The 13,141-nt window shown below is 45.1% G+C and overlaps 2 protein-coding genes across 9 annotated transcripts in view; both read left to right on the top strand.

Annotated features, from left to right (window-relative positions):
• PUSL1 (pseudouridine synthase like 1) overlaps positions 1-3,922 on the top strand; it is a 50,961-nt gene extending 47,039 nt beyond the window's left edge. For all 8 annotated transcript variants that reach the window (XR_010793136.1, XR_010793137.1, XR_010793135.1 and 5 more), the window contains one exon: positions 3,790-3,922. Coding sequence is in view for 5 of the 8 variants with exons in the window: in XM_066606821.1 (XP_066462918.1) it covers positions 3,790-3,842 (53 nt within the window). In the remaining 3 variants the exon portion in view is untranslated. The remainder of the gene's footprint in view (positions 1-3,789) is intronic.
• Positions 3,923-8,098: 4,176 nt separating this feature from the next.
• On the top strand, positions 8,099-9,579 carry LOC136572084 (lysophosphatidic acid receptor 6-like). Its single transcript, XM_066572696.1, has one exon. The coding sequence runs from the start codon at positions 8,189-8,191 to the stop codon at positions 9,245-9,247; it is 1,059 nt and encodes a 352-aa protein (XP_066428793.1). The 5' UTR covers positions 8,099-8,188; the 3' UTR covers positions 9,248-9,579.
• Positions 9,580-13,141: the final 3,562 nt, after the last annotated feature.

The raw sequence follows: 13,141 nt of genomic DNA, 5'->3' as shown, positions 1-13,141 counted from the left end.
ATAGCCCTTTAAATCAGGGCGTCTGTCTGCTGCGCGCAATGAAACATGCCCTGCATACGCACCAAATCAACCTCGTTCAAAGTGCAAATATGTTGCGCTGCAGCGTGCACGTTTGTGCGTACCCTCGTGTGAAGCCGCCCCAACAAGTAAAATGTGCTATACCAGTGTTAACCAAACGTCAGCAGGTCAGCTTCTCAGGATTTCCTCAGTATTGCACAGGCAGACGCTGCCACAGATGTCCTCTCTATAGGATGTCCTCCAATCATGACCTGTTGGGGGGGTCGTGAGGATCGGAGTTCGGGAAAACCCTGCGCTATACTGTGCATAAAAGAAAAAAACGTCACTAAAGATCTGTGAGCTGGAGGCTAATTCTACACTGGAGGCTCAATGTGTCTAAAAAAATTTTTAAAAAAGCAACTTTGCAAACAATCTTAATTAAAAGTTGCCTCTCGTGTCTGACTACAGCTCCTACGTGTCTCCATAGTAAGACTTCATGTCCTCTGATCTGCAGTTACCTCCATTTCCATCTGTCCCCTGCTTATTGTACGTTAGTAAGAACAAGCAGACCCATGAAAGGCAATGTGACTGGAGGATCAGACAACTTAGGCTTTGTTTGTAGTCTGTTACCATGGAGACACATAGGTCTGTATAGGAGCTGTAGACGATTGGACTTTTTTTAGTTAAAATCATTTGCAACGTTGCTTTATTTTTCTCTTGAGATACATTGGAGCAATAAAAATAGGACATATTATTATTTTGAAGCAACGTGTAGATGAGATCGAGCACCGAGAAGACAACCTACACAGACCGGCCTTGTCTTTGGTCATAGTTGATGCTCTTCATCTAATGGACCCCGTTTCACTAACGGACAAAGGATGAGAAAGCTGCTTATGGTAATTTCCTACAAGACTGGCAGCATTTCAAAGTGATCTCTCATTTTTATCTTCTTATTAGTAAGAATAAGGAAGGCAGCAGTGAAAGGAGCCGCTGAGGAGGACAATGAGTCTGTTATTCCACATCGCGCCAGTTGTAGAGCCCCCCCCCCCCCCCCCCATCCACATTGTATAGCCATACAGCTGGTGACATAATAGGAAGCAGCACAGTAATCATTACACGTCCGGGACGAGCAGCACCCCTAATTATACCACATGGCTGTCCAAAAACGCTGAATAATGACACTGAGCGACTGTTCGGCTTCCTCTAACTGCTGGATTGTTACCGCCGAGAGGAAGTCATCAGTATTCTAGGGATTTTGGTCTAGTGACATCATAGGCCGTTTCCCTATACCCTGCGTATTCCTCACTGCGGTTCCTCAGACTAGAGGAGAACTGTGTTAATACAGTTTCAAGAAAAAGTAAGTGAACCCTTAGGAATTACCTGGATTTTTGCATTGATTACTTAAATAAATCTTATTTGTATAGCCCAACTTATTCCGCAGCACTTTCAGGTAATTCATTTATTACCCCCCACCAAGCTGGGTACTCATTTTACCGACCTCGGGAGGATGAGTCAAACTTCAGCCGGCTACCTGAAACCATGTGGGAATTGAACCCACAACCCTCAGGTCGTGAGTGAGAGCTTAGGATAAAGTAATAACACGCAAATGGTGGTAGCGGTCATGTCCTGTGTTGAAAACATCGAGTAGACATCCACAGAATAAGGGCTCATTCACATGGACGTATTGTCACCACGTATTACACATGTGTATCTTCCGTGTGTAACACCTGGTGAGTCTATGAATTTCATGCTTCCATGCAGAGCGGCGTGTGGGCACTGCGTATCGATACGCAGGAGACATAAATCACAGCACGCTCTATTCCTCTCCGTATTATACGCAGCCCTTGAAGAGCTGCATATACAACACTGACCATTTGCAGGCATTGTGGAGGGGCAGCGTTTCGATATGCAGCCCCATTCTGCACAAAGCGGGGAACTTGAAAAAAGAATCGAGCTGCGCACGTCCGTAACATCAGAATACCGGGCATGCGCAGTGCCAATCGCAGCCTGTATGTGATTTTTGGCGCTCTGTCGGCAGAATGAATGGGCTGCGGTGCGTACAAATCTTGCATGAATCTTATTTTTCTTTATTTTGAAAGGGGTTCATATAGAGGAGCCTTTTTTTTTTCCTGCATCACAGTGGAGGGAAAAAATCGCGGCATGTCCTGTCTGAGGGTTCCCTCGGAAAGTATTGCACATTGTTTTCAATGGGGCTGGCAAAAACATTGCACCGCGTGCGATGCGAGGTCTCATTAAGAGCAATGGGAAACTCTTGCCGAACCTTCAACACGAGTTTCAGCTGCGCCGGAGGATCACTACTTCCCTGAAGTGATGTGAAGCTCTTTGCTTCCTCTGGTAGATGAGAGCAGGGAGCTGTCACACGGACCCGGGCCTTTAGTCTACAGAGCCAGCCTGTTTTTACAGCCCTGTAGATTTCACGTCCTGGGTGCCTGGGCTTTGAACACGTATGGATGGTCACTAAAGGATTAAGAATCCTAGAATGGTAGAGTTGGAAGGGACCTCCAGGGTCATCGGGTCCAACCCCCTGCTCAGTGCAGGATTCACTAAATCATCCCGGACAGATGTTTGTCCAGCCTCTGTTTGAACACTTCCATTTGAAGGAGAACTCACCACCTCCCATGGTAACCTGTTCCACTCCTTCATCCCCCTCACTGTCTAATATCTAATTTGTGTCTCCTCCCTTTCAGTTTCATCCCATTGCTTCTAGTCTTTCCTTGTGCAGATGAGAATAGGGCTGATCCCTCTGCACTGTGACAGCCCTTCAGATATTTGTAGACAGCTATTAATCCTTTCCAATCCACTGTCTGAAGTCTTCCAACATTCTGATTGAAGCCTGTACAGCTCCGATGTCGAAGGACATCCAGCAGGGTATTCTTACTGTATGTTACTGGCCTCTCTGGCATGTCACATACTGCAGTACTGGCTCTAGCCAGCAGATGGCGCCATTGTAAAATGGCAGAAAGAGAGCCCCCTAGGAAACCGTGAATCCAAAATTGGATTGCACAGGGTTAAGTCTCCTCTCAGCCTTCTTTTTTGCAAGCTAAACATTTGCAGATCCTTTAACTATTCCTCATAGGTCAGGGTTTGCAGACTGCGCACCATCCTGATAATTCTTCTCTGAACTCCAGTTTGACTGTCTTTTTTTTTTTTTTTTTTTTTTTTAAGTGGGGTGCCCAGAACGCCAGATGAGGTCTGACTAAGGAAGAGTAGAGGGGGATAATGACCTCACGTGATCTAGACTCTATGCTTCTATTAACACATCCCAGAATTAGATTTGATTTTTTTTCTGCTGCATCACATTGTTGACTCCTGTTCAGTCTGGAATCTATTAGTATACCGAAGTATACTTTTTGCACACGTGCTGCTGCTTAGCTTAAATTTCAGGCAGCAAACAGAGCTGCATAATAAGAAATTAAAAACATTTTTCATTTGACATGACCTCTGAAAGAAGAGTGAATAGAAGACGTGACCTTCTCCTTTCTGGTGTCTCATAGACCATCCGAAAATGCTCATGGAACTGCTATGCTAAGAAGTAACCCTGTTTATTTGCTTACTCCTGGAATGAATTCATCTTGATCCAACGAATTACAAACGAGGCTTAAAATGTTATCGCAATTTACATTTGTCTGTTGCTTGTAGTACCATTCTTCACCACTAGTAGATGCAAATATTGTCCATAGACAACACTGTACTCGAGGCGATATCGGTGGGATGCGGCTGCTTGTCCGTTGCCATTGTTTCTTCTACTGAACAATTTTTCTTTTTATTTAGATTTAAAGTATAACCAGCCTAATTCGGAAGGACGCGCTCCGGGAGAGACGTGAATGAAAGGTGTACAGAAAGCAGATTTGTACATTTTTTTTCTCTATTTAAAATAATTCTTTAAATAAAGATGATTTTTGTACTTTGTTGCATTTTAGTGAATTTTGGTTTGCACGGTGCCCAGCATCCATACATTTGGCTGTGCCCGTTTCTGGTGCTTCGGCCCATTCATGTGGATGGAGCCAAGCTGCTGTACCAAGCACATACAGCTATATGCGCCATAGTGTCTGCAGCACTCCAGAAAGCTCCGTAAGGACGCCTTCATACGTGGAGTAAATGCTGTGGAATTTCCTGTATCAGTTCCACAGCAATTACAGGTCATGTGAGGATTTTTGAAATCTCGTCCAAATGACTCGGAGTGGAAAATTTCCTCAGCAAATTCTCAGCATGCCTATTTATGCTGCGGACTGCAACCCTTGAAATACACTGGTTACAATTAGAGATGAGCGAGTATACTCGCTAAGGCACATTACTCGAGCGAGTAGTGCCTTAGCCGAGTATCTCCCCGCTCGTCTCTAAAGATTCGGGGGGAGAGCGGGGAGGAACGGAGGAGAGATCTCTCCTCCGCGGGGAGATACTCGGACGAGCGGGGAGATACTCGGCTAAGGCACTACTCGCTCGAGTAATGTGCCTTAGCGAGTATACTCGCTCATCTCTAGTTACAATCTGTGGCAAATCGGCACCGTTTAGGGACAGATTTGGCCACTAGAGATTTCCAGCTGTGGGTGAAGCTAGTTTGAGGGTATGTCCACATGGGGTGGATTTGCTGCAGAGTATTCCCAGCGGACATCCCACAGCACAAAATCCACATCAAAACCCACACCATTTGTTGCTGACATGAAGTTTGGTGCAGAATTCACCCCCTCATTTTGAAAAGCAGGAATCCGTGCCGAAAATCCAGTGCTGTAATGGACATGCTGGGGATTTAAATTCTGCACCGAATGTCACAGCGAGACTCTGGAAATCTTATCCACTTTGCTGCTACTGTGAATGTTGCCCTGTGTGAACATACCCTACAGCTGCCTTCACATGGGCTTCTTTAGGGTTTGTAAATAATGCCATGCATTTCTTGCATCTTTTAACCCCCTCCAATCCACTCTCTGACCTCTGAAGACATTGTGATTTAAAGGGGTTCTGACATAAAAAAAAAAAAAAATTGTACTCACCTTGCCTGGCCTGGCCGCCAGGCATGTCCCCTCCAGCCGGCATCATCTTCTGTGCCTTTAAAGCAGAGCAGGAGCGGTCAAAAAGACCGCTTCCTGCTCTGGTCCGTCCGTCAGGCACTTCCGAGGTGAACGGACGGACCGCCCACAGCAAGCACGTCACAAGCAGTGCTTGCTGTGGGCAGCCCGTCCGTCCTGCTGAACTCCGGAGTGCTGCGCATGCGCAGTGGAGACGCAGCCCGTCCTGACTCCTGTCAGAGGGCACCTCTCCACTGCGCATGCGCGTGATCCCGGAGCGGCGCAGCTCGTGCAGACAGAAGAGGAGGAACAGCGCCTGCTGGGAGATGACCCCCCCCCCCGATGTCAACAACAACAGAAGACAGGTAAGTATTATCTTTTTATGCTTTAGCAGCCATTAAACCATGGGTTCCCTGGGTCCATTAGGCAGACCAGGGAACAATGGCTGCTAAAGCATAAAAACATTATTTGTGTCAGAACCCCTTTAAGGCTGTACAGCTCCGATGTTGGAAGACGTCCGTCGGGGGTTCTCTTACTATATATTGCCAGCCTCTTTGCTGTCGGAGCCTATCCAACGTGTCACCTCATGCAGTACTGGCTTTAGCCAGCAGATAGTGCCATTGTATAATAGCAGAAAAAGAGTAAGCCCCCTAGGAAAACCAGGATACAAATTGGATTGCAAAGGGTTAATATATTGCTGCTCTTATGTAGCATCAACCTATTCCGCAGCGCTGTTCACATTGTAACTGCTCTAACCAGTTCCTGTCCCCAGGAGCTCACCTCTCCTTTCTTAGATGCACATATATATGCTGGCGCCAGTTGGCCTATTAGTGTGCTTTATGGGGTGTGGGGGCGGACAGGAAGCTCCAATGCAGAGGAAGCGCACATGAGCACGGGTTTGCTGAAATAGACGCCTATAATCTAAGATGTCATGGAACTGCTAACAACATCGTTAAGAGAATATCCACCTTTACAAACTATTTTTAGAGGTTACATCTAAGAACTGAGTACCTTTTTCTGAAACCATTGCACTAACATACGTACTGATTCGAGGTTACCCCAGAGCTGCATTCATACTACTGGGTATAAAATATTATTTAGCTCATTAAAATTCAGGTATGAGGTGTTCCAGGCAAGTTGTGTCCACACTTTGTTGCTTTCCACTACTAGTTTTATGCTTTTTTTTATACATTGTCTTTTTTTTAAATTTTGTGTTATTTTTATATGAAAGTTTAACTAGAGGGCGCACTCTGCTCTTGACTCTCACTTTTATAGGGCATTGAGTGTTGGCTACCAGAGAGCGTGGGAGAAATTACAGTTACCATGTAATGAGTGGAAGGTGTAAGAGAGTGAAACATGGCAAATATATTTACAGCTTCGGATGAGTCTTTGGCTCCACCTCCTGGCCATTGTAGGATACTGCTGGGGTTGAAAAACCCAGTCGCATACCTTTTTATCAAAGCTTTGAATAGAGCTTCATGGACCCAAAGCTAGTCTGGCATCCTCACTACACAGATCTTGAATACAATGCCACTGCATTTTGATGGGCCTGAGGTGCTAAATATATGCAGAATTCTCCTTAAAGACTATGACATCTTTGCACTTTTAATCAATTCATTTTTGTAAATGATGACCTTCTGTAATTGGCTTTCATTAAAAATTTCTGATTGATTGATTTACTGATTTCTATGCTTGTATTGTTTTCCAAGACACTGCAGAGTGGAAGACTGAAACTGTAGCAAATTCTGTCAGTCGTAGTGAAGCAACTGACTCTTCGCCTAGCCTGCTTCCCTGTTGTGCACATGTATAGCAGTCACAAAGTGCAGAAAAAAATCCAGCGCTATTTTCTATATAGTGTAGTATGTAATAGGACTTCCCACCTCACGGGGGGACTTGAATGCCATCAATTCCCCCCAATCCTGGTAGATGAATAGAGTGTTGCTTTAGATGATATAGGTATAGTCCAGTGGTTTATTCCATGTATAACAAATAACCTAACAAAAAAAAAACACAGCAAAAGAATATAAAGAGGTAGCCTAGCAACGCATTTCGCGGTTTTGGTAATCTCTTTTTCAAGCCACTGTTGTAACTTGCCACCCACCACCTTGCTTTGCCATATCGAATTTGGTCCGCGTAAACATTCAGCAAGTGTCAATGGATGCAATTTCTTCTCTATGATGCACCTTTTGCTTTATATGCTCTTTAATGTCAGACTGCACCCCTGGTGCCAACAGTTACACGGCAGCAAACATTCCTGGATATTGGCAGGAAGGTTCAAACTCTTGCCATACCGCCAACATCCGCCAATCGTCACTTGATTTTTAGGTGAGCTAAAAACCAGGAGACTCCGAGCGATTCTCACTCTCTTACATGGAGTTGCTCATAATCGCACTTTTGAGCTTTTACTTGGGTGACTGTTGGCTCGTGTAAAAGTATCCTTTCTGTAATAGGAAGACTGAGAAGGTACTGGTGCATTATGTATCCACCGCATGTATTGGTGGAGACTTAATGCACCAGCACCGACTGAGAGGTTTAGAAAAGTATCATCCACCAGGCAGAAGTCTTACCAGTTCATCCTGAAAACGTCTTTGAGATAAAGGGGGGGAAAAGTTAACTCCCCACCCCCAGATCTCTTTTTTTTTTTGGCATGCCATAAAGTGTGACTGTTGGGGGGGGGGGGGGTCCAATGGCTAGCACTCCTAAGAATTAGGCACCCTCAATTGGAACCGATGACCCTGGAGGTCCCTTCCAACTCGACCATTCTATGTAATGAATGGGAAAAAGGGATGAGCAGTGTGGGCACTTTTTTAACATCTGGTTCAGTTGCCAGTTAGACCAAGCTCTCCCATTGTCTGGATTGGTGGGAGCCTCATCAGTTGGACCATCACTGATCTCTCTCTCTATATAGCAGGTTCCTACGTTCCCTATAAGCGGTGTGTAGGCTGACACTATAGAAACTATTTTGAGTTGTTGCATTTCTTTGCTGTGTGCTGACAGCTCACATCCTGTGGTTGCAGTGAGCTCACAGTAAGGGACGTTTTGATACTAGCACTTAATCGTTCCCATCGTGTCACGGAGTCGTGATGAGCAGCAGTTGGCTCTCCTCGTAGAGTGCTGTGGATTACCGCATGGTGGTGTAAGCCATTCCTGCAGCTTGCTGGTCTTCTATGGTCGCTCACATGGAAAGAACAGAAGGAGCAGACTTGAATGCAACCAAAGAGTGTAGTCTACAGGCGGACTTCCAGTATGGATTCTTCACGGTAACCTACAGCCTGGTATTTATACTTGGCTTACCAGGGAATGCCTTGGCACTGTACTACCTGTGCCAGAGTCGGCAGCGCTCCCGCAGCTCCAATATCTTCTTTGTGAACCTGGCTGCAGTGGATTTATTTTTTATCAGTCTTCTGCCATTTCGAATTTATTATCATAATACCGGAAACCATTGGATCTTTGGAGATGTGGCTTGCCGCATCACTGGTGCCCTTTTCTATGCCAACATCTACCTGAGCATTGGCTTCTTTACATGTATAAGCTTGGACAGGTACCTCGCTGTGGTTCGCCCACTGCTATACGTGAAGCTGAAGTATACTCGCTGCTCCTTGATATTGACCGTTGTCATCTGGATCACTTGCAGCGCCATTATATTGCCTTTAATCCTGGGAGGACGACTGGACAGTACGGGTAACGGCATGAGGACCGCTTGCTTCGAGAACTTCTCGTCTTCCGAGTGGCAGAATCGTTTGGCACCTTATAATATCTGTGCCTTGATCTTCGGCTTCCTAGTCCCTTTCACGGTGGTTGTGGTGGTGTTCCCGTTAATAGCACGAAGGATATGCAAGATGAAATCCAGCATGCATCGTAAAGTGGCCTTGAGAATCATTCTCTTCATTCTGGTGGTGTGTATTGTTTGCTTCTTGCCATACAATGTCTCACACCTACTACACTTCATGATGCGATTGGACATTATCCAGGACTGTGTATTGTCCACGCACATCTACAAGTTACGTCGCATCACTCTGGCTTTAGTAAGTCTGAACAGCTGCCTGAACCCCGCTCTGTACTTCATTCCATATTTAAGTCGTAGACTCTGTGCTCCCTACTCGAAGCAGACATACAACATCCAGAATGGACAACCTACGAACAAAGACCCTAACAAGATACCTTCAATAGGCCAACAGGAACCTGTTGTGATACTGGGAGCCAAGGCTGAATGGGCAGTGCTATAATGAAAATGGGAGCTACTCCCTTCATTACACGGACGCAAAAAGCAATCACTTAGGGTTATAGTGGAGATCTCATCCAAGATCATTCTGTTCTCTTTTGACTAGTTCTGTCTTTAGTATCCTAGTATGTAAGGCTGAAAAAAAAGAGACATCCACTTTACCTTACTATCCTGCAATGTTAAGCCAGAGGAAGTCGAAAACCCCCAAACCATGAGGTGGAAGCTAATTTTCCTCATTTTAGGGGAAAAAAATCTTGCCTGACTCAAATCTGGCAATTGGAATGATCCCCAACCCTTCTGGAGTAATAGGAGACTATTAAGTGTAATGCTGTTACACTCAAGTCGTTGCGTGTAAATGCTACCATAGTTCGCTTTTCCGCTGAACGATGATTTTTAGTTCAGCATAAAAACCATTGTTCGTTTTGGCCAGCCAGCTGATAGTATGGACCACAAACTGTGATTCTGCATGGGAGCGCCAATAACATTGTTTTCAGCTGATGGCCCCCGGGAGAACAATGGAGCTGTATGCTGATAACAGACTACCTGCTGTTATCTGCAAACAGTGAAGGGAGCTTCATTTAAATGCAAATTAAGCTAATAAGCTACTAATGGTCATTAGTGCCCATTAGTAACTATGCAAAATGATTGCTCAAAACGGTCACTCAAACTGTCTTTTAAAGGATCATCTTTGCATGTAAATGGGGCTTAACTGCAGGTATAGATGCCAAAAAAAGATACTTTACCTGTCTTGTTAGTAAAGATAACTATGTGCTCTAGATGTGTCCAGCACAGGTGAAATGCTTATAGCTTGATGACATTATGTATATAGATTCTAGATTTTTATTGTAAAGTATAATGAAAAGTGTTCATGAAAACCACCCTGCATCTCGGTACGGCTGCACGCAGCGCTTTTTCTTCCATTCAAAGGCAGACCAGCTGGGTGGATCTCATTCTAGTCAATGGGGTCTGCCCAGAGATGAAGCCGTTCACCACGGAGATTCTCATTTCCTGTTGCCCGAGCGGAGGTGTGACAGCACCTTATACTGTTGGCTTTCCTGGTCCGACTACAGGTTCTACTGACCCAGACTGTTGCTGATATTTCGGGTCCGTAAACCCCGCAGTCAGACCGGGACACAAGTATGCTGCTGTGGTTTGGCTGGGACACATCCTCATAATATGGGGGCAGACATGTTGGCTGTAATATGTTCATTTTGAAACTGGACTAATAAAAATATTGTTCCAAGAAAAAGAAAAAGTGGAAAAAAAGAAAAGTGTGGGAGGAAAGATGAGACTTGTTTATATTTGTGTTTCTCAGACCTCAAGTCCCCCCAACAGGTCATGGTCTGAGGATATCCTATAGTACGAACAGCTGTGGCAATGTCTGAGACCTTAACGATAATTAATCACCTGTGCAACACTGAGGACATCCTAAAACCATGTCCTGCCGGGACCGGGTGGAGAAACGCTGCTCTGGATGATGGCCCGTTGGTTCCCAACAGGTGCAGACAACCCGTAGACTTACATTGTAGAATGAGGGAAGCCAATCCTCTGACACCCCTCTGTTTTCACTATTGGGGTCATCTTAGATAGACCCCATCGGTGACATCAATTCAGGACGTCATTGAAATGCGTACATTTTTTGCTCTGGCTTCTAGAGGGCGTCCCGAATAGGGAACCACCTCCATAACATCTAAGTGTCCAAAAACTGGACGCCACCGCCTGTCTTTATAGGGGTTGTCTATATGGGACAATCAATGTGGGGGCAGACTTGTTCCAGCGGTTCAATAAAGTTTGGCTTCTCCACCCCTCTACTGGTGTGTATGGCCCATATATCTCATCCTTATGTAGTCACACCTCACATTTGCAGTCACTGCAGAAAAGTGAAACTTCTTGCAGAGTATTTCTAATCTTGTTCCACTGCGCCGGTGCTTGGGCTTCGTACAGCGAGCGCCGCTCTCCCACGGATGGAAAGCTCAGGCCCACACAGGAAATTAGAATTCACTGAAGCAGCCCACAACAACACGAGGACTTTACAAGAAACGCGTCATCTTTCTCAACTCTCCAAACACTTTTACAAGAAAGTATGAGCATTTAGGTACAACGGCAACCATGAATGTTGGGTAATAAATACGTTTTCATGTAAAAGGTTTAATGTAAAAGGCGATTTCATTACTGTGTAGTGTTTTCTAAGTTTGTTTCAATTTCTCGCAATTTAAAGGGCCATTTCAGTGACTTTTTTTACCCTATTCATCATGTATGTATAATTATGGTCTGTAGTTCAGGGGAATACAGGAGGTAATGGAAGTGTCCTCCCAGCAGGCAGAGATGGTATTGGCTCTAGCTGGTCATGTGATGCTGTGCTAATGCATCATGGGAGCATAAGCATAGAGAAAGCGAGCAGGGAGAAATCTTGGCATCAAGATAGTGCCTGATAAGTATCAGACAGGAGGCTGCACTTCTTTGAACTGACTGTAATAAACATAGTTTACAGCATTACAGGCAATCAGGTGAGCGGGGCAGGGATGGGAAAGTGTTTTTGCTGGAGTGGCCTTTAAGATTCTGTGGTACAGACAAATATGAGGTGTGTTAACCTAGTTTTACAGTCTGGACTGCAGGTCAGTATACTTTACCAGCAGTGATACATTGCAACAAACCCTCTTTTGGAGTTTTGTTTAGTTCATCAATGTCTCTCTTGAAGGGTTGGTTGTACAGGATTAGAAAAACAGCACACCTGTCTATAGGTTGTCTGGTATGGCCATGCGGCTCCACTGAAGTGAATGAGGCTTGATGTCAATGCTACACACAACCTATAGACAGGTGTGTGACTGTATTTTGAAGTCCGCAGCCATACTTTTTTTTTTTTTTGGACAACCACTTTAAGGTTTACGCAGATGGCAGAGTGCACAGGACCTCCATACTAGAGTCGGTTGGGTGCTGTGAGTATAGAGCTTCATAGGCAAGATTACCTCTACATATATAGTCCTATGGGGCACGCCCCTATTTTATTCCCCAGTTGAATTCATATGTGCCATTGCCCTTGTATCATAGCTCCCACCATCTAAGCGGTGATGCCAGGATCATGGCATGTGACGGCTGTGGTAGGTGGCAGCACTGCTTCCTAGTATCAAATATGATGGAAGCCTTAAGGTTGCCACACCTATTGGACTAAAGCCAGCCCAACCCATCAATTTCTGTATAACTATTAGAGATGAGCGAGCCTACTCGCTAAGGCAAACTACTTGAGCGAGTAGTGCCTTATGCGAGTACCTGCCCGCTCTTCTCTAAAGATTTGGGTGCCGGCAGGGGGGCAGCGAGGAACGGGGGGGAATGGGGAGATCTCTCTCCCCCCTGCTCTCCCCCGCTGAATCTATAGAGACGAGCGGGCAGGTACTCGCATAAGGCACTACTCGCTCGAGTAGTTTACCTTAGCGAGTACGCTTGCTCATCTCTAATAACTATCCAATGTTCTTTTGCAAGAAAAAATAGATCAGGCATATTGAATTTCAACATGTCCAATCCTTTTTGTTAAGGGAGATAAGCCGTTGCCGAAGGTGTCTAGAAAAGGCTAATTCCCCTCTTCCCATTGAGCAGATGCATGCTCTGCCAAATGCATGTTGAGAGGAACTGCATGTGTATGACCTTCAGGACTCCTTTACACAAACGCATGTGTGGTGCGTATTACGTGTGCAGAATTTATAGGCATAATACCCAGTAACTAGAACCCATTGACTTCAATAGGTTCGGTCACATGAGTAAAACTGCACAGCCTGCTCTATTTTGGTGCGCATTGTGCATGTAAATAGCACATATTAAACTAAATAAACTTAATTGCGCATTGAAATCAATGGGAGCGTGCGTGCAAATAAACAAGTCATGCGTGTGCAAAACATACAATAAA

Source organism: Eleutherodactylus coqui, chromosome 6 (genome assembly GCF_035609145.1).
Source record: "Eleutherodactylus coqui strain aEleCoq1 chromosome 6, aEleCoq1.hap1, whole genome shotgun sequence".
NCBI classification, from domain to species: Eukaryota; Metazoa; Chordata; class Amphibia; order Anura; family Eleutherodactylidae; genus Eleutherodactylus; species Eleutherodactylus coqui.
The sequence above is the reverse complement of the archived record's forward strand: the minus strand, read 5'-3'. Positions and strand labels throughout refer to the sequence as shown.